The sequence below is a fragment of the Coregonus clupeaformis genome, chromosome 18 (genome assembly GCF_020615455.1).
Source record: "Coregonus clupeaformis isolate EN_2021a chromosome 18, ASM2061545v1, whole genome shotgun sequence".
Taxonomy (NCBI): Eukaryota; Metazoa; Chordata; class Actinopteri; order Salmoniformes; family Salmonidae; genus Coregonus; species Coregonus clupeaformis.
Genome location: NC_059209.1, coordinates 49,839,458 through 49,865,411, shown reverse-complemented (window position 1 = coordinate 49,865,411; position 25,954 = coordinate 49,839,458). Strand labels below are relative to the sequence as shown.

Below are 25,954 nucleotides of genomic sequence, written 5' to 3'. Positions count from 1 at the left end.
TTGGTTTTGTAAGGATAAGTGAATTGCCCAAAACCTGCATTGACAGAACATTGGTGTTTGGCTGCTTTCCTAACTAGAGATTAGAGTGAGAGTCTGGAGCAAAGGATTACCTTTACTAGTGGGAAACGTCTCCTACTGCATAATTTTATCATTTTCAGCTGACTACACCATTGCTAAGCTGAAAACATTTTCTCACTTTCATAGGCACAAGCCGTTTATAGATGTAAGGCTCTGGTTTCATGTCTAGAAATTGCTGGTCTATTTGGGAAAGCACACTCTCTTCCCCAAGTCTTTCTCCAAACAATGCCATGGAAACAACAGATTAGAAGTTTGTGAAGCAATGGAGGAGGCATAGTCCTATTTTTTTGTGGGGTTGTTTTTGTTTAAGTCAGCTTTGGAAATATAGGCCTAGGCATTTGTTGTAAGCGGCTATCTTCTATTTTTTATAGAGTAGAACATTAGTGAGAAGATAGTGAACTTATCTCAAATAGAACAGGCATGTCAATGGACAGACCCCTCTACTCTACTCGATGTATCCTCTCATTATTCGCTGCCATGAAGATATCAATCATTTCTGTGCTTTTTCCTTGAGGGCCTGTGCTCGTCATCCTGACCTCAGGGTACTAATGCGTGTCATTCAGCCACAGAGGGGGAAAACTGTCGCATGTAAATTGGGTCAATGCTGCTGACCCACCCTTTATTCTGTGCTGCTGAGAAATCTCTTTTTGAGTTCAGGTAGATGTGTGTGTGAGAGAGATCTAGTTTGTTTTATTTAACCCAGCTCTTAGGGCTTCAGAGGAATGGAAGGTATGTGTCTGTGACTTAGCAGCAAGATCCATTTAACATTTCTTTAGTTATCAGTTTTCCGTAATCCAGGGCATTTTGATACATTTACATCTTATCCAGAGCGACTTACATGAGCAATTAGGGTTAAGGGCCTTGCTCAATGGCACATCGGCAGATTTTTCACCTAGTCTGCTCGGGGATTAGAACCAGCGACCTTTCGGTTACTGGCACAACGCTCTTAACCACTAAGCTACCTGCCGCCCCACTCACTCAGAACCAGGGGAGACCTATCTGTCAATAGCTGTATTTGTAATGTAATAATAAACGTTTTTGAAGTTGAACTAGCCTATTCCATTACAGATGTTACCTAACCCCAGCCTAAACAGTAGGCCAGATGTAAAACTGAAGCTGTTCAATGTTCTGTAGGACAACATTCCTCTGTACAATAGTGCATAGTTTGTGTTGCCATAGCAGCAGTAGAGTGTGGTTGACCTCCAGGGGTAAGGTAGTAACTTGATGTGAAGGCCTTGCTGTGCACCTGCTGCTCTGTGCTCTCTCAACCACACACATTATTTCAACACTTTTGAGTTCCTAATATGCTGCAAGTCTGAGCAAAGACTGTCAATAAAATTCAGTCTACCTACATTGCTAGCTAACAGTAGAACACATCTGTTGCCACTCCCTGGCCTAAGGCTTAATCAGTTACTACATTATTAATGCTATTTCTCAAACATTAATAGGTACCCTTATTGAGAAATCTTTGAAGGACAACACCAACTTTGCCGGAATATGCCAAGGTCACCCTTTGATTGTCAGTCTGGTAATTACAGGTAGGCTAGACCCTTGTATCGTCTTTAGCTATTAGCTAATCTAGTAGTCTGTCCTGTAGGAGGGCTGCTAAACACCCTAATCATTTTCTGTTTGTGCACTAATCCCTCCCTCTTTACCTAGAGTTTGTAGCTTCACACGAACTGGCTCTACGGTTTATGTTGAAGAGGGAGGGCCAAGACTATTGACTTGTGCTTGATGAGGACAGAGCTATATGCTAGGCCTGATTGGTTGGTAAACCCTGGCAAACACACACTAATACAGCAGAGCACTGGTGGTGGGCATGTGAGGAATTTAGAAACATGTAATTGGAGTGTTTTTAAATCTATGTAATGGGCCCTTTTTAGAGTTGCTTATTAAAGTGTAACTGAAACGATTCATGAAGTAAGGGTCATTTTAATAACCTAATAGGATCACCAAGCATGTCCCAACCCCTAAAATTGCAAAAACATGCATACGTAAATAAAAACTTTCTTGCATACGTAAATAAAAACTTTCTAAACGTTCTCACTGACCGATAGGGTGCGGCCATCAAGAAACCGTCACGTCGGTTGCATGGTCACTTCTCACTGACAGCTAGCAGTGACAGTGTGTGGTCACGTCTCGCTGACAGTTTCTCTAGATAGCAGCTAGCTGAAAATGGCTTAGACAGAACCAGCTCAAAAGAGGTGTAAAGGGGGGTCTTACTGTATAGCTCCAGGCTGTAGTAATGAATTTTACAGAACAGAAGGAGTCCACTACCATGTCCTACCACTCAAGCGACAATCCGTGTTGCGACAATGGCTTGTGGCTATGAAGCTAGCCATGCTACAGATACATATTGCTAGCTTACTTGACTAATTACCTAATTAACACACTTAGCTGCTGACATAAACGGTATTACTGACATCTAAACTCTGAGGGAAATATGGTGTGCTGGCTAACACATGTACAGGAGAAATACAATATAAACAGTGACATGGAAAGCAACTTACTGTTCAATAATGCACACGAAAGGAACCACTGTAATGTACAAACAGCCAGGAGCGCCAATAACTTATGCCGCGTTCAAAACAACTGCGAACTCTGAAATCTCCAACTTAAGTGCGTTTTTCGAGTTCCCATTTGTCTTGAAAGCACCATTAGTTATTTACAATAACTGTGAACTTGTCCTGGCATGCACCAGGAGCGTGAATAGAAGGTGCTCACATGCTCACTGTGCAGGGAGAGACGTCATACCTAGAATGAGAACAGCTCGAGAGAGGCATCCTTTCTTATATACTCTATATGGAACAATTTGGTGGTGGTGGAATAAATTAAATTACATAAAGACATTTAGCATGGAGAAATTCAAATGTAGCCATTTTGTTATTCATTACACAATTTACTACAATAGGCTGCATAAAATAGATGAAGGATAAACAACAAACTGTAAAGTAGGCTGCATGAGCGAGTCAAATGTTTCCATCATAAAAAGCATATTCAAATCCGTAGTCCTCTTCAGAGGGGAACTGCGATAATTTGCATGGACCACACAGGCAGGTATAGGCACTCTGTTCCTCTTCCCAAGTGTCCTCTTGCCCACAGGGTGAATTGCCTATAGGCAGTCAATCTGTAAAGACTGAAACATGCCTATTGATTATTAAATGTGCCTTTTTTCTAAGAAATTATTGAGGTCCTGCAATAGAATGCTTATGATTGTAATCAGAAGTATGGTAATCAGAAAATAGCTAATTATAGATTATTAGATATTGGAATGGATGCAATGTAGCCTACTAATATTATAATAGGCATTGAAAGTGGATTGTGTCACGATTTGTAAAATGTAAACAAACGCACCTGTCATTACAGTAGCCAGCAAAAGAATGTAGAGTGGTTGTAAACAACTAGCTAGCTAACTATCTTGGCAACTTGTTGTGGGGCGACATAATTCACCAAACTTCACTTAGTTATTTAGCTAGCTAACTGGGTAGCTTTCCTAGCAAGCAAACACACTGCCTCTGATTAAGGTTTTGTTTACATTCATTGACGTTTATGACATTTCCACTTTCACCCAATACACATCAATATGATCAAACAGCGCAGTGCCAATGCAGGATAATCTATTAGCTAGCTAGTTCCTTACTAGCTAACTAGCTCTTCTAAAATGTAAACAATGTCTAGTAACTTTACGGTACCTTCTGTTTATAGGGTGCACCAAACTTTCTGCCTGTATGTCCTTCAGGGATAGCATGGCCACCTCCAAAAGGTCTCGCCCTTCACAGAGCATGGTGAAGAGCCTGTGATTAACGATACAAGGTAGTTGTCCTGGTCCACCACCGACACGCAGGTTATGTAGGGCTGCTTCTTTGCAACAGATCGACTCTGTGACCATGGGCATCGCAGTGCAGTTGCCACAAGTGCACCACTTGCAATTGTTCAGCCTGTGGTGTAATCTGTCTACAACTACATTCTCTTGCTCAAAAGGTACTGAAGGTGCTACTAGGGGACCATGAAGAACAGGTTTAAAGGTATATGCCAGGGGATGAACAGGGACAGCTTCGATGGATCGGCCTTCCATTTTTAAATTGACCTCTGTGTGCTGATGTGCGGGGCTGAGACGCAATCTCACGCTACCATTCCGATGACGTCAGTCGTATACGTCATTCCAATATGGCGGCGACCTACATTTTACAAGTACTTACGAGGTGTTTGACAAAAGTCAAATATTTTGCTTTTCTGCCGTTTTTTAAAGTTTCCTTTCACTGTATATTATTACATACATATGATAACATGATATCACTGTTTGTTTTAGCGTTTCAATTAATCTTTAAAGCAATGAGGGTAGAACATCATGTTATTGAGCAAAACAAAATGAGTGTACTCTGACAAATGCGGGCCTTGGGGTCTTTATGTCTGGTGTTGAAAGAGGATTTAAGCTCCGGTCAGGTGCATCTCACTGTTTCTCTTTCACTCTTTCTTTTTTTTCCTGCCTGTGTTTCTGAATGGTACTAGGGTTGTTGATTTAGAAGACTGATTGACTTTGTGTGCATGAGAGGGAGAGAAAGGGAAAGAGAGAGTTTGTTGTAGTATGGTGGTGACAAATACATGCGCACAGACACACAGAGACACTTGAATGTGGCCTGGCTTGTGACAGAGTATTTTTAGTATAGGACTCACTGTGACGGGTCAGTCAGGGGGGAGCACTGCTTGTTGTCATAAGACTGCAATGACATAAGAACATAAGATCATTTGAATGTCAAGGGCAGACCGTTCAGCCCGTCTATGCTCCCCATTAATCCATTGTAAACAATGAGCCTTGTCAGTGCCACCCATGAAGTTGAAGTGGAACTAATTATACCAAGTGAACAAATCAATATAAGAGGGCAGTATTTGAAAAGTCACGTCCACAAAGTAAATATTGGAGCAGTGAAACAACCCTCCCCCTGGCTTTCCATTTAACTGAAGACTGAAGTATATGATTATTCTGTGAAAATCCCGTTCCCTTTAATGTGGTTTATTATGCTGCTCATGATATTATCATTAGTAGTCTTCTATGCAAAGTAAATAATATGAAAAAACTAGGCTAACTCAAATACATACTAGACAAAGCTGTTTGTTGCACTAATTTGTCTTTCTCCTCTCTCTTAACAGGGTCCTTTTTTGAGGGGCACCTTTTTTTTCTCCCTCACCCCTTTTCCTACCTTTTATTTTTGTTAGATTTATTTTGGTGCATGACTCAGAGCGTTGTCATCTCAGAGTCTGAGCACAACTACGTCAATGATTTGGGGTCAGCCGGCGCCCACTGACGGACAGAAAGGCCCTGTGGATTTCACAGCACACAGAGAGGAAACATGAGCACAACCAAGCCCAGCGGGCTCAAAGCGCCCAGCAAGATAGGCAGGTCGACGGGGGCGCCAGCCACCAAGACCACACCCTCCACTGGTAAGAGGTCCTCGTCCCTCTTAGCACCAGCAGTTCTCATGGCCTTGCTGCTTCTCATTATGGGCTGTGGTAGCTACAGCACCTAACCTCTGGCTTTGATGTCATCAATCAGCTTACGGTTGCAATAAAATGGGCTTTACTGCTTCATCAGTCTGGATCTGCTGATGCGGCTTGACTAGATTTGATGTAGACATTATGCTGATCAGTCACTGGCCATTTTGGATCTGTAAGCTATAGTATTTATCCCCCAAATCTCTCCAATATGGTGGATTAACTATATTTTTAAGTAGGATACATTTGGTGAATTGAGTCCACTAGAGGCTTTAGACACAGCAGGCTTTATCTTGGTGTGTAAAATGTGAACCCTGTGCTGGTATTTTGTTTCAAAGCGTTGACAGTAGGGGTGTAACGATCCATCTACTACATCGATGTATCGATTTATATTCCTATGATCCAACTACATCGATCTGTGCTCGGCGAGTTGGCCTTTTGGACAACATATATCGATCTAACATCGTTTTAAAATGTAATAAATCGATTGTATCGATACTAGGAAATAACCCATTGGATTTAAGCACGTCAGACTTTATATGGATGTTTTTTCTTAGCACTTTTAATGATAAAGGCTTTAAACATTACTCGATTCAGTCTGCCTATCCGTGACGTCATCGCGCCAGCAGCAGCGCAAAGGCGCCAAGACAACAAAACATAGCATGGCGGACGACAGAGGAGAAGCCGACTGAGCGAGAAATTATCAAGCCACCATTGCGGTCCTTACAAGAAACAGGAATCTAGGAAACTTCACCTGCACTGTCCAGTATCCAGGTATTTATTTCAGTCACACTGGTTGAATTTTTGGCTAAAAGGTTACTGAATCGATTTCAAGTCACTGAATCGTTTCGGATCATATCGTTCTAAATGAACCAATATCGTCCTTGAATCGTATCGACAACCACGAATCGTGATACAAATCGAATCGTTGTTAAAACGAATCGTTACACCCCTAGTTGACAGTCAGAGGTCATGTGAAAATGCGACTGTGAAGTTTGACCTCATGTAAATGACATTATTAGTGCATTGCTCAGCTATTAACATATGAGCCAATTTATTTGTATATAGAAAATCAGGCAACCTTAATTATTGGGCCTGATCAAATGTTGACAGTAGAATGTGCCTTCAGAAATTATTCATACCCCTTGACTTATTCCACATTTTATTGTGTTACAGCCTGAATTCAAAATTGATAAAATAAAATAAAATTCTCACCCATGTTTAGAAAACAACATAATTTACATAAGTATTCACACCCCTGAGTCAATACATGTTAGAATCACCTTGGGAGCAATTACAGCTTATTATAGACAGAATACCAGCTGACTGCTTCTTCCCTAAATAGTTTGGAGCTGTGCTTTGGGTCATTGTCCTGTTGTAGGAGGAAATTGGTTCCAATCAAGCGCTGTCCACAGGGTATGGCATGACGTTGCAAAATGGAGTGATAGCCTTCCTTCTTCAAGATCCCTTTTACCCTGTACAAATCTCCCACTTTACCACCACCAAAGCACCCCCAGACCATCACATTGCCTCCACCATGCTTGAAAGATGGCATCAAGCACTCCTCCAGCATCTTTTCATTTGGTCTGCGTCTCACAAATGTTCTTCTTTGTGATCCGAACACCTCAAACTTCGATTCGTCTGTCCATAACACTTTTTTCCAATCTTCCTCTGTCCAGTGTCTGTGTTCTTTTGCCCATCTTAATCTTTTCTTTTTATTGGCCAGTCTGAGATATGGCTTTTTCTTTGCAACTCTGCCTAGAAGGTCAGCATCCCGGAGTCGCCTCTTCACTGTTGACGTTGAGACTGGTGTTTTGCGGGTACTATTTAATGACGCTGCCAGTTGAGGACCTGTGAGGCGTCTGTTTCACAAACTAGACACTTAATGTATTTGTCCTCTTGCTCAGTTGTGCACTGGGGCCTCCCATTCCTCTTTCTATTCTGGTTAGAGCCAGTTTGCGCTGTTCTGTGAAGGGAGTAGTACACAGCGTTGTACGAGATCTTCCGTTTCTTGGCAATTTCTCGCATGCAATAGCCTTCATTTCTCAGAACAAGAATAGACTGACGAGTTTCAGAAGAAAGTTATTTGTTTCTGGCCATTTTGAGCCTGTAATCGAACCCACAATTGTTGATGCTCCAGATACTCAACTAGTCTCATAAAGGTCAGTTTTATTGCTTCTTTAATCAGCACAACAGTTTTCAGCTGTGCTAGCATAATTGCAAAAGGGTTTTCTAATGATCAATTAGCCTTTTAACATGATAAACTTGGATTAGCAAACACAACGTGCCATTGGAACACAGGACTGATGGTTGCTGATAATGGGCCTCTGTACGCCTATGTAGATATTCCATTAAAAATCAGCCGTTTCCAGCTACAATAGCCATTTACAACATTAACAATGTCTACACTGATCAATTTTATGTTATTTTAATGGACAATTTTTTTAATTTTCTTTCGAAAACAAGGACATTTCACTGCCTGGTAAGTAATATTGTGAAACACTGTCATTCCACTATTAGCGCCAGATATATTATGGAAATTTTCTGAAATTACAATGCAAAAATTCTAAGAAATCCTATGTGTAGCACCTTTAAGTCAAAACTGTAATTAGGCCACTCAGGAACATTCAATGTCGTCTTGGTAAGCAACTCCAGTGTATATTTGGCCTTGTGTTTTAGGTTATTGTCCTGCTGAAAGGTGAATTTGTCTCCCAGTGTCTATTGGAAAGCAGACTGAACCAGGTTTTCCACTAGGATGTTGCCTGTGCTTAGTTTCTTTTTATCCAATAACACTCCCTAGTCCTTGTAGATAAACAGCATAACCCATTACGTGATGCAGCCACCACCACGCTTGAAAATATGAAGAGTGGTACTCAGTGATGTCTTGTTGGATTTGCGCCAAACATAACGCTTTGTATTCAGGTCATAAAGTTAATTTCTTTGCCACATTTTTTGCAATTTTATTTTAATGCCTTATTGCAAACAAGATGCATGCTTTGGAATATTTGTAATCTGTACAGGCTTCCTTCTTTTCACTCTGTCATTTAGTTTAGTGTTGTGGAGTAAATACAATGTAGTTGATCCATCTTCAGTTGTCTGCTATCACAGCCATTAAACTCGGTAACTGTTTTAAAGTCACAATTGGCCTCATGGTGAAATCCCTGAGCGGATTCCTTCCTCTCCGGCAACTGAGTTAGGAAGGACGTCTGTATCTTTGTAGTGACTGGGAGTATTGATACACCATCCAAAGTGTAATTAATAACTTTACCATGCTCAAAGGGATATTCAATGTCTGCTTTATTTATTTTTACCCATCTACAAATAGGTGCCCTTCTTTGCGAGACATTGGGAAACCTCCCTAGTCTTTGTGGTTGAATCTGTGTTTGAAATTCACTGCTCGACTGAGGGACCTTACAGATAATTGTATGTGTGGGATACAGAGATGAGGTAGTCATAAAAAAATCATGTTAAACACTATTATTGCACACAGAGTGAGTCCATGCAACTTATGTGACTTGTTAAGCAATGTTTTACTCCTGAACTTATTTAGTCTTGTCGTGACAAAGGGGTTGAATACTTATTGACTCAAGACATTTCAGCTTTTCATTTTTTATTAATTTGTAAAAATGTCTAACATAATTACACTTTGACATTATGGGGTAATGTGTGTAGGCCAGTGACACATCTCAATTTAATACATTTTAAATTCAGGCTGTAATAACAAAATGTGGGAAAAGTAAAGGGGTGTGACTACTTTCTGAAGGCACTGTATGTAACATATTTCACTCTGGGGTAAGAATAGCAGGGTAAAGGTGTCATTTTCTGTGGGCTAATTCCTTCATGTTAACCCTGTTAGCTCAGCTAACCACGGACCAACTTTAGTGGCGTTGGCACACTGGCAGTAATTGGATGATTTCCACCTGTTTCCATGCAGCAGGATCCAAAGTAGCTGCAGCCGACAAGTCCACTCCAGATGGCAGTGCAGCTGGGACACAAGATGGTGGGGAGAACTTCCAGGTCGGGGAGCGAGTGTGGGTGAATGGGAACAAACCTGGCGTGGTGCAGTTCCTGGGGGAGGCTCAGTTTGCACCAGGGCAGTGGGCCGGCATAGTGTTGGATGAGCCCATTGGGAAGAACGATGGCTCGGTGGCAGGGGTGCGCTATTTCCAGTGCGAGGCCCTGAAGGGCATATTCACGCGCCCCTCTAAGCTGTCCTACACAGAGGGCGATGCCAACGGTACTCAGACAGCACCTCCGTCTCGGGCTGGGTCGCCCACCCCCTCCACCGCCAGCCTGGCCTCTCACACCCCCTCTGTCAAAAAAGCCTCAACTGCAACGCCCGCTACGCCAGCCACTCTAGCCTCCAACCTGGCACGCACAAACAGTGAGTCCATCTCCAACCTCTCAGACACCAGCTCGGTCAAGAAGGGGGAGAGGGAGCTGAAGAATGGAGACCGCGTTTTGGTAAGGCTTAGTTCATTTACACTTTGAATGCAGCTGTTATTTTGGATCAGGCAGCTTTTATCCTGAAGCACCTGCCTGCTAGTCCATCTATGCAAGTTTGTCTGAAATGTTCCCCCTCTCCCTATTGAGACTGTCTCCTGGCCTCCTACCCCTGTTCCAGGTTAGAGGGCTAAGCCCCCGCCCCCTCCCCTTGTGTGGCCACATTGCTGTAAATACAGGCTTGTCTCAGAGTCACACGACTGACCCCTCCTCCCGCTTACCATGGTAATCTCTCAGGAATGTGTCTGCGGAACACAACCTCCACCCACCTCCTTCCCAACTTCTCACTGACCAATGAGAACATCCGTTCTAACACTCCTCAGTGTGCTCAATTCAGTGAGTTCAGTTTCTGTGTATAGTCCCTCAGTTCACAGCCGAGCTCTGTCCTCTTATGAGCACCTTCCGTCCTGAATGTTGTCCAAGGCCCCTCTTTCTTTCTCTCCGTCAGCCTCAGTCTGTAGGCTGTGTAACACATTGTGTTAAGAGGAAATGTCACCCACGCTCAGAGGAAGGGAGGGTGCTTTTCTCACCACAGTATTCCTCACTTCTCCCTTTTAAGCAGTGGTCACCAACCGGTCGATCGCGATAGACTGGTCGATCTCCAAGGCATTACTAGTTGATCACCAAAGGTTTCTGTAAAAAAACAAACGATAAAGCTTTGCATTCCTATATATTTTTTATTTGTTTTGCGCTGTTGGTGCTAGGTGCACTTGATTCAGCAGCCCTAGTGCCAGGATGCCAAAGTGTTCCCATATTTAACAATTTCATGTGTCTGAAGGTAGAGAACTCCGCCTACCCGGCAGCCCCAGAGAACAAATCAAGTGCACCTATAGGCCTACCGCTGGCCAATCAGGTATCTCAGATCACCGTGTCTGCACAGTTTCCTCAAGCCATAGACTGTAAAAAGAAGCCTCGAAAACACAGCAAAGTTGATACTGTGAGATTTCAAAACTTTTAAAACCATGACTAGAGAGTGACTCAACGAATACAGCAAAGTGCTGCTGTTTTCATGATTAAGTTCATGTTTAAGTTGTTATTCAACACTCAACACTTTGTTCAAAGCTTTTATAAGCCATAAAATGCACGTTCTCCCTACTTGCACTCACGGGAGAGTGGAGGGACGGTGAGTCGGTTGATAGGCAGCTCACCGCTGCTCCTTCCCTCCCCTCAGACAGGCCATCAGTCCCAAGAAAGAAAGAAAAAAGCTGTCCCTCACAAGTAATACAACTAATTATCTATTACCATATCATTTTTAAATGGTCTGAGAAGAACAACATTGGCAGGGCAATTCAAGCATAGCCAATATGCAGAGATAATGTAATGGGCCTATAGCCTACTGCACAAACCTCATTGCTACAGAACTGTTTCTAATTGGTTAATGTTGCATAGGCTTACGTTTTTTAAGTCATGTTTAAAACAAATCGGAGCGGTAGATCTTGGCTTGCATTTTGACTTAGAAAGTGATCACTGCTTTAGAGAATTAGAAAAGGAAACACTGATGATGTATTTATCAGCCCTGTGATGTTGACAGGTTGCATGTATTGATTATTATGATTATTATTTCTACTGTTGCCTTGGTTTTATCTCATGCCAAGCTAGTTTTTTTTATTATTATTATTCTTTTTTTGCCAAGCTAGTTACCCTCTAGGTGCTTTTGAGATTATTTCGGTAATCTGAACTCTTTCTTTGTACCTTCACTGCAGGTTGGTGGCACAAAAGCTGGTGTGGTTCGCTTTCTTGGTGAAACAGACTTTGCCAAGGGAGAGTGGTGTGGTGTGGAACTGGATGAGCCCCTTGGAAAAAACGATGGGGCAGTGGCAGGAACCAGGTAATCAGACCAGAGAGGATTATCACACAGGCTTGAGAAAGATGCCACTCTTGCAACAAATTTGTTTAAAAGAGAGTTAAGTACAGCCAAGTCTTATGGGTGTTATTAATATATTATTTTGGGGGGGGCAGTGACATCTGTTTTTTGTTTTATCCCCTTCATTTGTATTTCCGCAGATACTTTCAATGCCAACCCAAGTATGGCCTGTTTGCCCCAGTCCACAAGGTCACGCGCATCGGCTTCCCCTCCACCACGCCGGCCAAGGCAAAGACCACGGTGCGGAAGTTGGTGGCCACGCCCTCAGGCCTGAAGCGCAGCCCCAGCGCCTCCTCCATCAGCTCCATGAGCTCTGTGGCCTCCTCCGTCAGCGCCAAGCCCAGCCGCACAGGCCTGGTGAGGCACACATACACACACTCATAAGTGCATTCATACTTTAATTGGTCTTGTCTTTTGCTGTCCTGAGTAGATCTCCCATCCCCCCCATTAACCAGTCTAAACACTCTTCTTCTACCCCCCACCACAGCTGACAGAAACGTCATCGCGGTACTCGAGAAAGATCTCTGGCACCACAGCAGTTCAGGAGGTGCTGAAGGAGAAGCAGCAGCACATCGAGCAGCTGATGGCAGAGCGGGACATGGAGAGGGCAGAGGTGGCCAAGGCAACCACCCATGTGGGCGAGGTGGAGCAGGAACTGACCCTGCTGAGAGAGGACCAGGAGCAGGTCAATACATACCTAGTTTCATACATGACAATGACAAACCTTGCGTAATTTGAGGAGGACCCATGAAAACACCTTAATGCTGTACCTCAATCACACACTCATGTTACATAAACCTCTGTACTGCCATCTGCTGCCAATGCTCACCACTGTAAATGAGAAAACACTTGTGTTTTTACAGCCAACCGCTGGATGCATAGCGGCCTTCCATAATGTAGTTTTTTCTTGAGTGTCTCTCAACTTATATTCATGATCTGTTTTAATGAATATATATTCATGTGTTGTGAAGATGGAGGCCAAGATGGACCAATTACGCACCCTGGTGGAGGCTGCAGACAAGGAGAAGGTTGAGCTGCTCAATCAGCTGGAGGAGGAGAAGAGGTGAGGCTTCAGAGGGGTGTGGTGTGAAGGGAGACCTGTGGGTAGCGGGTCTAACTATGGGTATAACTATGTTCTGATGGTGGAAAGATGTGTTATAAGGTTATCAGTTCAGTATCACAGGAGGGAAATGGGGGGAAAAGGACATATGAAGTATGTACATCCAATCTCCACAGTGTAGTGTGGAGTGTTGAATTTAGAACCTAGAATATGATTCCAAGGTCAGATTGAAACCATGTTTCAAACCCTTGATCCTTGATTCCTTTTTCAGACCTCTTATGTTAAATTTTCCTGAACTATAATATCAACTGTGCTCTGTGTGATAGGAAAGTGGAGGACCTCCAGTTCCGCGTGGAGGAAGCTTGCATTACCAAAGGAGACCTGGAGGTAAACACACACACTCTTCTACACAAACACAAAAATATGGATACAGCTTTCCTTTGTATGCACATCTTTGACATGTCCCTATCTTAAGTTAAAATCTGCCCCTAAGTGACTGTAATTAATCAATTTGATGCTGAGGTATATCAGAAATACACCAACACTGCAACTCAGTCCATCTGTGAATTAAAAGTCACTCCGCAACATCCCTGCTCAAAATCCCTGAGATTAAAGTGGTGGAGAATGTGCATTAGATTCTAACATAATGAATAAATAAATCTTATCGAAGGTCCCAATTTGGCTACTCTGTATGCATTTTATCACCAGTTTGGCCACCGGCTTGTGATTTTAAGTTGGCAAGTGAGTGATTGGTGTCCTTGTCAGTGACATCTCCTTAATCTAGTATGCCAAGGACTGAGCATTAAATATTCTCTGCAGTCTGTCTATATCAGAGATCCGTCCTGCCCAGTGCCCACAGTCCTATTAGGTTTGTTGCATGATGGATGCCATCTCATATGCCCAGTAAAATGAGACTCAAGACTGATATCTCATTCTCTCTATGGTACGGATGACACAAGTGACCGCAAGGTCATCCGTTCCTCCATGGAGCAGACCTGACTGAGCCTGGCTCTGATGTTATTTTAGTGTCCATGAAGTCATGCTTCTGCGCATTGTAGACGATCAGCCTGAGCATGACACTGTGAAGACTCACTGATGTACAAATAACCCCCCAAACTATTATCCATGTATTGTGATTTATCCAAATATGTGCAGTGCCTTGCTTAGACCGAGCTTCACAAACCTGGAGGTCTTCCTCATTTCATGACTATCTAGCGTGTGAAAATTAACACAGCTTGAATGTTTTGGAACACAGTTTGCTTGAAATAAACACCCAAGCCAAGGATAATTTTAGGAAGTAGTTGGTGTTTATTTCTTTCCTGCTCCCCTCTCGCTAAGAAATACCAGTGGCACATCAGACTGTAATCTTAGCAAAGTGTTCTTCACCATCGCTCTAGTGCTACTTGATGGGAATGAGGAAAGGTGGGCTATTTCTTGGAAAACGACTTACTATTTCTGCCTCTCCCTTGGCAAACCATATCTTTGTTTACGGAGCAGAGACTGGGAAGCAAGTGGACTCGGGGGCTGTTTAACATGTACACATGTCTGATTTGTGTCATTATCTATCCCACAGTGCAACTCCAATCAGGGGACCATCTCAATTACCCCGAAGGCGTCCCACTTCAAATGTTATCTTTAAAAATGAGTGCTACAGGGTTAGAAGTAATACCACCTTTTTTAAAATCTTCATTTGATTGCATACTAATGGTCTGTGTACTACTTACTGCAAAAAATGTGTTATTCACATGCATGCAGCTTTTTAAAAAAACAAAAAAAAACACTAAAACCAACAAACCAAACCAACACAGCAAATGCTTTCTGTTGATTTCAAGCAACTGACGGTGTACTAATGTTGTCCTGTAACTGCTTCAGTCAGTGATGTTACTGCTGCTTTTTCTTCTCCTCTTGTCCTTCATGTTGGCCCAGTGCTAAGCATGGAACCACTGGAGATGCTCCCCTCCACCATCTCACAGCCTAGTCACAGTCTTGAGCTCCAACCTTCCATTGCAATCTGTTGAAATCAGAAGTAAATGTTCTGCACTTGGTAGCAATTCAGAATAGGGGATATTGAAAAATTAGGGGCATTTTAATCTTAAGGTTGAACTTAATGAATTGGGGGGGGATACTAGTAATTTACTGATTTGTCTGTTCTAAGTTGTTTTTTAAAATAAATGTACATGGTTTCTGATATTGTTTTATCTACTGATCAGTGATCTTTATACTCACTAAACAAATGGGTGTGATCACAAAAGAGAGCGAGAGAGAGCAGTGTTGCTGTTACAACCTGCCACACTTTGCTGTTTCATGTGAATAGTTAAGTTTCGTCTCCCTTTCCTGTTCACATGAATGTGCATAAAGGCCCTCAAAATCATAGAGTAAAGCAGGAGATGGTGGTGGGGAACGCAAAAACATGCCAACAGTGCTTTCCCTTTTTCTATGTGGTCACGTCCATTTCGATTTGCACTCATTTGCTGGCTCGCTCACTCTGTTGTTCACACATACTTATATGCATTCCTTCCTAGTCTTTCCCTTTGGTTGTTCTCCAGGTCATTCTGCATGGATTCCTCTCATCACAACCAACAACTGCACATCCATAAGCATAACACATCTCCCCTCTCCCTTGCTGCTTCTACCATATCCTCATATCATCCTCCAGCAACATCCCCAATGCTCACCTGTGCTAGGCATGGGATCTGCATGGGGTACCCTTCCCTCCCATCCCCACTCCACCTCCCTCCACCGCCTCCTTCACCCACCCCCAAACCTTCCCTCACTCTCCCTCTATCTGCGTTGGGCTGGCATGTGATGGTGGCACTGGTTGTGTTCTCTTCCTCTCCCTTCTTTACTAACAGACGCAGACCAAACTGGAGCATGCCCACATTAAGGAGCTTGAACAGAGCCTGCTCTTTGAAAAGACCAAAGCTGAGAAACTCCAGAGAGAATTAGAAGACACTAGGGTAATGGATCTTGCTCTCTGCACGGTGGTGCGTTTGGAAAGAGGGGTGGAGTGGGGATGGTACCGGGGGTAATGTTGCAAATCTTGGGAGGGGGTACAAGGGGTTACAGAGGATCTCCAGATACCTGTAGCACTGGCTTACATAAGCTTTTTTTATGTTTTTATTTTTACCATTCCTGCCATAGAGGCCTGTGAATGGGGAGTCTGTATTTAACTGCATTTGAATGTCACTAAGCAAACATTGAATGGTGTAGTTGACTAATCTTTTTACTTGCTAGCAAGTAGCATCTAAGAATATTATCTCTTGGCCTCAGCTGTAAGTCAGAGAACCAATTGCAACGTAGCTTTATAATATGCAGCATCTTTCCCAGGCTTTCATTCTCTTCCCATTTTGTCAAACATGAACCATTCCCATTCCTGTGTCTCACCAGTACAGGAATCTTAACCACATGGCTGCTGTCACTCAAAACATTTGAAACACTCAGGATTTAAACCTTGTTTATTGGGTTGAAATGCAATATCCCCCCCCAAAAAAAAAAAAAAAAAAACAATACTATACTTATAGGGAAACTATACAACAATCCTGTTCTTTTCAGATTAGGTTTTAGCCAGAGAACAGCAAGACTTCCACTTACGCCATTTCAGGGCCACACTACAGATAGGATCATTAGGGTTCTCCATCGTAGAGTTGGTATTCTCTTGCCTCTTTCTCCATGTTTTCCTCTGCCCACAGTCTCCACAGGTTTTCTGGTGCCACATGGTAGCCAGACAGCACCCCTATGCCTAACCATCCCTTGCTCCCAGTTGTCCTTTGTCCCATCCCCCCAATCCTACCAACCCCAATTGTCCTGCCCATCTGGGATCCCCCTCTTGCAAGTCTATCTCCTACTCCCACCACTTTGCAATGCTTTTATGCTTCCGTCAGGGGTTTCACAGCCAATGATGGGGTATTAAACTGCCATCCTCAAGGGCCATAGTCTCTGCTGGTTTAGTTTTTCCCCTGGTTCTTAATTAATCAGTTGACGTAATTAGTTGGTGAGAGTCTTAACTATCTAGTTTCTCTGGTCTAAATTGACCTCTGATATAAAGGTATGGATGAAAACCAGTAGAAGCTGCAGCATTTGGGGACAGTAGTTCAACACACAAGAATTATGTGTGATGACTGATATGGTTCCAGCTTATATCCACTAGAGGGCGGTGTAATACTTCAACTGTAGGCATCCAATGCAAATGTAGGTCTGCACTGTTAACTTTCGTTGCGCTACTACTGCAGCTATGAAGGACATCTGTTTGTATAGGACCCTCTTTGAAAAATATTGACCCATGTAGACCTGTCTGACAGGGGGCTTGAACAGCTACCCTCTTGTCCTGCCAGTACACACACAATCACAATGTTTCCAAAGGTTGAAGAACACAGTTTTGTTTGAGCCAGAGTTGTGCTGTCCCATAGGTGGCCACGGTGTCAGAGAAGTCCCGCATCATGGAACTGGAGAGGGACCTGGTTCTTAGGACAAGGGAGGTGGCTGACCTGCGGCTGCGTCTGGAGGTCCAGCAAAGCTCAGAGGGCTCAGACTCCACCACCTCCCCTCTCCTGGAGGAGGTGAGCTCTCTGAGGGCTCAGCTGGCCTCTCAGGAAGACCAGCAACAGGTTGAGCTGGCTGGGCTGAAGGAGAAGCTGGCAGCAGAGGAGAAGGCCCACAGTGAGGCATTGTCTCAGTTCCAAGTCTCATCCACCAAGATCTCCACAGACAACGAGCAGTTGAAGCTGCGCCTCAGCCAGAACGAGAAGGAGAATGCAGACGTCATAGAGCTGTGGCGCTCCAAGCTGGATTCTGCCATCGTCTCACACCAGCAGGCCATGGAGGTGCTGCAGGTGTCCTTCAGCAAAGGGGCCGGTTCCCAGGCGACAGAGCTGGTGGAGACCAAGAGTGCCCTGGAGAGGCTGAAGGTGGAGCACAAGCAGGCACTGGAGGAGGCGGGGGCCAGGTGTGAGGCAGAGGCTGCAGCCCGGGCACGGGAGACGGCGGAGCTCAACAAACAGCTGCTGGTCGTGTCGGAGGAGAAGGAGTGCCTGGAGGAGAGCCTGCGGTCCAGCGTGGAGAGTGCTGAGGAGCAGCACCTGGTGGAGATGGAGGACGTGCTGGGCAAACTGCACACTGCTGAGCTGAAGGTAAAGGAGCTGGAGGAGCATGAGGCTAAGCTAGTCCAGCAGACCCAGGACAGGGCCAAGGAGGTCCAGGAGCAGGTGGCAGCTATGGAGGCCCTGCAGTCCCAGGCAGGCCAAGGTAACCAAGCGCTCCAGAGCATGAGGACCCAGCTGGAGGAGGCCCAGAGCCAAGCTCGCTCACAGGGCAACAAGGTAGGTCCATACCCACGTCATACTCCCATTGTCCATGACCATATTCAGTGTCTATTTTGTGAGTTTTCCAGAAAAATAAGCATGAAACACACCTGTGGTATTTCATGTTGTAATGATTTATCCCTACCTTCAAAGCCATTTACTTTGGTTTCATTTGATTCATTATTAGCTTTTCCTTCATTCATTTTGTCACTCATAATTTTTTCCCCCTTCAAAATGTCCTCCATGTCCATGGTGTCACCCCTTGGCCTGTGGCTGTAGGTCAGTGAGTTGAACTCTGAGCTGGAGGGCAAGCAGCAGGAGCTCCTCTCCTTGCAGCAGAGCCTGACCTCTGTGCAGCAGGACAAGGTCTCCCTGGAGCAAGAGATGGGCAACCTGGTGAGTACTAGGGCTTATGACTGGTGGTGTGGCGCCAGGGGTTGGGAATGGGTGGCCTTGCATGACTGATGGGACTGTAGGGCTCAAGGTAAGCTCAGGTAATTTTAGCTTTTTGTTTTCATGGGAATGATACAAAGTATCTACCTTCAATTACAGACTTACGATACCATCAAAGATATAATCCTTAAATAAAAATGTTGGTTAAATAACTTGTGTACAACATTATTAGTTGTCAATTATTGTCATGGAAAACTCTGACACTACGCATGCACAAATGTATTTATCAAAGTTTTTTATTTCCTCAGAAACAAAAACTGTCAGAAAGCACAGACGATCAGGCTAAGTCAACACAAACTATGCAAGGTAAATATATTGACTTTTTACGTGTATCAACGTTACAGGATGTTGTACCTGTAACAACGTTAGTCTTTGTTTTCTTATTACTTGGGTTACATGGGTTTTTATCTGCAAGACATATCATTTTCCTAGAAACAAAACGTTGACTTCAAGCTAATCTAATGACTAGCAATGATGTTGTTTTATGCAAATAATTCATTATATTGGTCCACATAGCCAAGCAGTAGACAGTAGATTAGTGCATGTAATTGTGCTGTATAGTGCTAAGAATTTGAATGATGCAAGCTGGTAGTGTCATTCTAAATTCCCTCCCTCATTCTCTGTCAGAGTTGCTTCAGAAGCTTGGCAAAAAAGAAGAGCAGTGCACATCACTCTCCACCGAATCAGAGGCTCTTAGAAGCCAACTTGCAGGTCAGAACACTGGCCAGCACTGGGATTCTTAACCTTCAGTACACACAGCTCAATATGACCATTCTCCCTACGAACATTCAGTAATGTAACTTTGCAACCTATACCAGGGGTCTCCAAACCTGCTTGTTTTAGGAGTGTTGAGTTTCTGCTAGATAAACCAGGTTGTTATGACTGAATCAATGTCTGAATTAATAGGGCAACGGCAACCTGTTTTGAGAAAGTTATCCCTGACCAACACCACAAAATATCACCAATGTTTTACTAAAATAATCACTATAGAGAGTCCTAGTTAGTCATGATGTTTATGTGGTGTAACAAATTGGCTGTGTACAGTATGTGTGTATGTGGATTGAGGCTCGTTACTCATGACTGGATTATGTTTTCCTCTCACTCAGGGCTGGAGAGGAAGCTAAAGGCTGGAGAGGAGAGGCTTGATCAGCTCGCAAACGACAAGGCCAAGCTCCAAAGTGACATCTCAGACATGATGAAGTCACAAGGAGACATTTCAGCACAGCTTACCAAAATGAATGAAGACATCACTCAGAAAGAAAGGTACACAATGAAATGAAGTGTCACAAACAAAGGTGTTCTCAAACATATTCAAATAGTTTGGTTTACTGTCACTGTCATCTGAGATGTCCGCAATCAGGTTTCCTCTAGTGCCAATATTTAATGAGTGTGACAACAATGCACAAAATCGTCCAACATATGATCGCCTGTCCATCGCCCTGGTTTATCAGTTCTTCAGTTTCAGTCAAAAACTGTCCTATACAATGAAGCCACAGTTGGTTTGAATGCCATCTGTCTCATTTGGTCAGAGATTAATCTCCCCCTCCTCCCCTTTACCAGGAGGATGGAAGAGTTACAGACCCAACTCGCAGAGGAGAAGAAACGGGCTGCATGTTCTGAGGAGCAACAACAGCAGGAAGTTGCCCAGAAGGAGCAGGAGCTGAAGGAGGCCAGAGATGAGCATCAGGGTCAGCTAAGCAACCTGCAGGAGAAAATCACACAACTGGTGAGTGAAAACCCAGAGATAGCTTTGAGATGTTGATGATTGGGATAAAGTAGATGATTAGATGTAAAGAGCAGAGGTTTGTTGTAAAACGGCCTACCTTTTTATTTTCAGTAATAGACCTTTTACTGTCTCTAACCCAAACACTGAATTCATCTACCACTGTCCCCCTCCCAAACAGCAAATGATTGATTGTTAGTTACTGTGTCCCTCATGTTATGTTGTGTGTAGGAGAAGAGTTTGCAGCAGGGTGAGGCCCAGGCCAAGGATCTGCAGACCTCCCGGCAGAAGGCCCTGTCTGAGGCCTCAGAGCACCATGCCAAGCAGCTCCAGGAGCTGCAGGGTCAGGCTGTCAAGACCAAGCAGGAGCTGAGTGTCTCCAGGGAGAAGGCCCAGGAGCTGGAGAGGCTGGTGACCGAGCTGCAGCCTTACAAAGAGAAGGCCCAGGTGAGCACCCACCATATCATTATCAGGACCACCATGTTTTAAGTTCTCAGGAGGTGCTGCCTTTTGGTACCAAAATCTCACTGCTTTGCGTTATGTTGCTTCAGGTTGACTGAAGTTTTAAGTGAGAACTTTTTTCAAGTATAGTCCTTTCCACTTTCCATAAGAGATGTCAGTAGCACTTTATTTTACAGTACAGAAATTACCTGGTTATTATTGTGTAATTACCATTTTACTATGTAGTTTCTAAGTAAATAGCAGGTTATTTCTGAACTGTAAAATAAAGTGCTACCTGAAGTGGTCTATGGTCAGGATTGATATTCACTTGATGGTAATTAGACCACCTCACTTCTAATGTTTGGGTAGTAAAGTAGGAAGGAAGGTAAGAGGTAGCTGAAGTACTTTCATGAAAGGTTCACTGACTGTTGTGCCATAATTGTTCTATCACAGTGACCTCATTCTTTGATGATTTCATTAAAACAAATTGAATCATAAAAAAAACACTAAGCCTAAGATTCATGTTAGCATTTTATCCGCTCATATTATTGCTTTTTGATGATAACTGTGTTTATTCAAGCCCATTGCACCATGTAATATATAATATGTGTTGTCATATATGCACCATCTTCATTTCAGCATTGACTGTGTGGCTATGTGGTGGTGTGGTTTTAGGGCCTACTTTGAAAGCAGAGGCACACCTTAAATATAATATATGAAGAAAAGAAAAATGTTGATGTTGACATTTTAAGTCATGCTTCAATAATCTTGATTAACTTTAATCCTGTTAGTGGTTTAATTAGTGTCAAATCACGATGAGTAGCCGGTATGTCAAGTGTAGGGCTTCAGTCTGTGCTCACCATTTATGGGTTGTTCCACGAAATGAATCCCTTTTTGTCATGAAGAACGCATCTTCAACTTAATAAAAAACATGTTTTCCCATTTACTATAATAAGTGTATTTTAAGTACCAAATAAAGTAACTGGGTTGACCATAACGGGGTTGACCGTAACGGGGTTGACGATTTCATCTTAAATCATCCATAAATCCCCTTGTGACCGGGGGAATGGAATCTTCTTGTGTGCAACAGGGAGGGGCAATTGAATGCAAGCTTCACAGTATTATTATTTATTCTAGCCTGTCTATCTATGGGTAACAGGGTTGACGTGTTATGCTCGACCCACTCAGTTTTACACCACAAAACACCAGACAATTGCCAAAAAGAGTAGGACCAGCTCACCTGCTTTTACGTTATGATTTTACTATTAGATATTTCTTTAGATTTATTTATTTTTTAAAGGAAAAGTTTCACGATATTAAAACCCGCGTAGCTCAGTTGGTAGAGAATGGTGTTTGCAACGCCAGGGATGTGGGTTCGATTCCCACGGGGGGGCCAGTATGAAAATGTATGCACTCACTTAACTGTAAGTCGCTCTGGATAAGAGCGTCTGCTAAATGACTTAAATGTAAAATGTAAAATAAGAGTTCAGTTCACGTAACAGGGCTTTTAAAATGCAATATTGGTGCACAATTTCTACTTAAAATATCAAAGGGATGCAAAAGGGACTCGTTTCGTGGCACGACCCTTATAAGACAATTAAAACAGGGTTATCTACTTGTCCAAATCTTCTCAATGGAAAGTACACAATTATGCAGACACTCCTCCTCTCCTGGTACAGTGCACACTGATTGAAAACCTGAAGCTATCATTAGAGCCCACTTAGAAGACACACATACACATGCAATCATAAGCACTCCATTGGTGTACCTCTGTTTTCAATGTTTTCTTGGTGTCAGCTTTGGTTTCTTTTTCTCCCAACTGTTGTTTTATGCTTGCACCAGCTTAACTTTTCCAGTTGCATTTTATACCTTTTGTAATAAAATGCTTGACTTATGCTTGACTTATTTTGTTACTTTTCCCTTTATATGCCCCTTTTTTCTTTCAACTTTTTCCCCTCAGTTTCTTTCTGATGAGCTCGACTCCTCCAAGCAGGATGTTGAGCGATTGTCCACAGACCTGGAGAAGCAAATCTCAGTGCTGGAGCACATGTCTAAGGAAAGCTCAGATCTCAAAGCTCAGAAAGGAAGTCTCGAAAATCAACTCTCCGAACTCCAGGCCAAGCTCTCAGCCTCGGAAGCTAGTCACCATGAGCTCTCAGGTAAGACTGAAGAACTTCTGACACTGAGGGACAAGCTCACAAAAGAGCAGGAGGAACTTTGGACCACCAACCGGCAGCTGGATGGAGAGAAGGCCTTGCTATCAAGAGAGGTGGAGAAGCTCAGAGTTGCTGTTGAGGAGGCACAGGCCAAAAACAAATCCCTCAATCAATCTGAAGCGGAGCGTCAGTCCCAAATTGAGGAGCTTCAAAAGACAAATGCGGAGAAGCATGAGGTCCTTTTGAAGTACCAACAGGAGATCCAGCAGCAGGAAACTAAGAGGAAGCAGCTAGCAGAGGTCTATGAGAAGACCTGCAAGGAGAGGAACGAGCTCCAGGAGGAGCTCAAGCAAAGCAGGGAGAAGCTGACCTCTGAGAAGGATAGCCTTCTGTTGGAGAGGGATGCTAAGAAATCCCTTGATGCAAAGAATGCGGAGTTGCAGGCACGGTGTCAGTCTTTATGGTTGGAAAAAGAAGACCTCTATCTGAAAATCACTCTGCTGCAGGCACAGACAGAGACCTTGGGCAAAGATAAAGTGGAGATGTCTGCTCAAATTAATGCTGCCATTTTTGACACAGAGACCCTCCAAGCCATGAATGCAGAGCTTCAAAATCAGCTGAATATATCTAAGAAGGATCTTGAGAAGTCTGTCCGTGACAAGGTTGAGCTACAGGCTTCAAAAATGAGCCTGGCCAAAATGCTGGACAAGTTCAAGACCAGCAGTGAGGTTACCGACTCTGAGAGGCTTCACCTCCTGCAGGAGAAAGAGGACCTGCTTGCTACCCAGCGAAAGGTGTGTTCTGAGAAAGATGAACTTCTCAAGGAGAGAGAAGAGTTAAAGGAGAAGCTCAGACTCTCTACAGGGGAAGTGGCTACCTCTAAGGAGAAAGTCAAAGAGCTGTTGTCATCTTTTGGCAAGGAGAAGGAAGCACTTTGTCTCAAGAATGCAGAGACCGAGAAGGCGCTACACTCCGTACGGAAAGAGAAGATGGCTATTGAATCAACACTGGAAAAGCAGAACATGGAGAGTGACCGTTTGGTACATAAAAAGGAAGAGCTGGATGAAAAGCACACTAAGGAGATCTCTGAAAAGTGTACTCTAACAAAAGAGCGTGACAAGCTAGCAGGTGAGATCCGCAGTATGCAGGACCAGTTGGACAGCTCCTCTAAGGCCAATGATGACGTGAATCAAGCCAATTCCAACCTTACTTCCTTGCTGGAGGAATCAAAACAGAAGATAGACAAGGTGGAGGCTGAAGGAGCTTCCTTGAAAAAAGAAAAGGTTGATCTACAGGCACAGCTTCAGAAGCTTTGCTCTGAGAAGGAGGCCCTTGAAAAAAGCAAAACTGAACTTGCAGAGGAGCATCATAAACTAAAAGGTAACTCTGAGCAGATGCGTTTGGAACTCATTCAGCAGAAGGAAACCCTAACAAAAAAGCGGGATCTCCTGCTTTCCCAGCAGACGGAGCTTAACAAGAGCCTGCAGAAGGACAAAGAGGTTCTGCTTCTGCAGGTCCAGGAGTTCAAAGGTCACACAGAATCACTTTCAAAGGCAAAAATGCTCCTTGAATCGCAGCAGCAGACTGAAGCCAGTGACCGAAGTAAACTGTACTCTGCAAAGGATGACCTCTCCAGAGAGATAGAGGACTTACAGACACGGTTGTTCACTCTGACACAGGAGAAGATTACCCTCCTGCAGTCTGAATCCAGCCTGAAGGCAGATGTTGCCTCTGTTTGTGTTGAAAGAGACACAATGGCCTCTGAGCGAAATAGTTTGCGTAGTGATTTAGGGCAACTTAAGACGACCCACACTGGATTGTTAGGTGAGAGACAGGGTCTGCTTGAGGAGAATGCCCAGATGCAAGTCAAAGTTCAAGACCTCACTCAGCAATCTGTCACCAGAGAGAAGGCCATGGATGAGTTGTCTGCCAACCTTAAGGATATTGGAGAGGAGAGAAAAGCCTTGGCTGGGGAGGTTGAGAATTTAAAGGCACAGCTGAAGGAGAGAGACCAGGAAAAGTGTGGCTTGGATGGAGACCGAAAGCGCCTGTCTGCCAAGCTGGAGGAGCTTGTCAAAGAGGTCTCCTCCCTGGCGAAGGATAAGGTAGACCTCCTAGCTATACAGTCCAGGCTGGAGCAAGACCTTTCCTCCCTCCACAGCAGCCAAGAGAGTGGTGATGAGGAACGCTCAAGGCTCATGGAGGAGGTAGAGAAGCTGCAAGTTGCCCAGACACAGCTTGAAGCAGATGCCCAGGCCCTACATGCTGAGAAGGCAGTGATGGAGGGACAGCACAAAGCCTCTGTGGAGGAGGCATCTGTGTCTACCAAGGTCAGAGAAGAAATGGCCACCAACCTGGAAGACCTGAAGGTCCAGAAGGATGCCTTGCTCAAGGAGAGGGACAAAGCCACCCAGCAGGTCACCCAGCTTGAGGCTCAACTAAAAAATGCTCTTTCCAAGCAGCTTGAGGTACTCCACTACTAACAAACCCTGTAACTAACCCTCACGTTGAGATGGCTGTGGTCATGTTTCAACCTCACTGCATGCTACTCCAGTCTTAATTTTATCTTAATATTTGCTTAATCTCCTTTTACTAACGGCTCTCTTGCTTCGAGTCCACTGCGAAAAGTTGATTTATGACATGTAAATTCCTTTGGGCTTAGAACGTGATTTGAGAAGTTCCTTGGTGGGGGCAGATGGTTACATCTCCGCTCCCTTAGAATTTGGTTTGAAAAGAGAAATGTCCACAACCATGATACCAACTAATTGATATTTTAAACAATATGTTAGGGCCAAAGTACATTAGTGCAAGTATCTGTTCTCAGGCCACAGAATGTAATCAGTACATTTTTCTCTACTCTCCTAATTTTAGTTAATAGCTAATAGCCTT

General features: G+C 43.8%; 1 protein-coding gene across 10 annotated transcripts in view; it reads left to right on the top strand.

Annotated features, from left to right (window-relative positions):
• clip1a (CAP-GLY domain containing linker protein 1a) overlaps window positions 1-25,954 on the top strand; it is a 51,647-nt gene that overhangs the window by 8,664 nt on the left and 17,029 nt on the right. For 4 of the 10 annotated variants that reach the window (XM_041836305.2, XM_041836303.2, XM_041836306.2 and 1 more), the window contains exons 2-17: window positions 5,227-5,517; window positions 9,503-10,032; window positions 11,775-11,899; window positions 12,076-12,292; window positions 12,423-12,620; window positions 12,907-12,998; window positions 13,322-13,382; window positions 15,848-15,952; window positions 17,402-18,310; window positions 18,572-18,688; window positions 18,994-19,051; window positions 19,373-19,456; window positions 19,852-20,008; window positions 20,306-20,471; window positions 20,700-20,915; window positions 22,870-25,533. In XM_041836305.2, the coding sequence (XP_041692239.1) occupies window positions 5,427-5,517; window positions 9,503-10,032; window positions 11,775-11,899; window positions 12,076-12,292; window positions 12,423-12,620; window positions 12,907-12,998; window positions 13,322-13,382; window positions 15,848-15,952; window positions 17,402-18,310; window positions 18,572-18,688; window positions 18,994-19,051; window positions 19,373-19,456; window positions 19,852-20,008; window positions 20,306-20,471; window positions 20,700-20,915; window positions 22,870-25,533 (5,790 nt within the window). In that variant the 5' untranslated portion in view covers window positions 5,227-5,426. The remainder of the gene's footprint in view (window positions 1-5,226; window positions 5,518-9,502; window positions 10,033-11,774; window positions 11,900-12,075; window positions 12,293-12,422; window positions 12,621-12,906; window positions 12,999-13,321; window positions 13,383-15,847; window positions 15,953-17,401; window positions 18,311-18,571; window positions 18,689-18,993; window positions 19,052-19,372; window positions 19,457-19,851; window positions 20,009-20,305; window positions 20,472-20,699; window positions 20,916-22,869; window positions 25,534-25,954) is intronic. The other 6 variants (XM_041836304.2, XM_041836310.2, XM_041836307.2 and 3 more) reach the window with 6 other exon arrangements.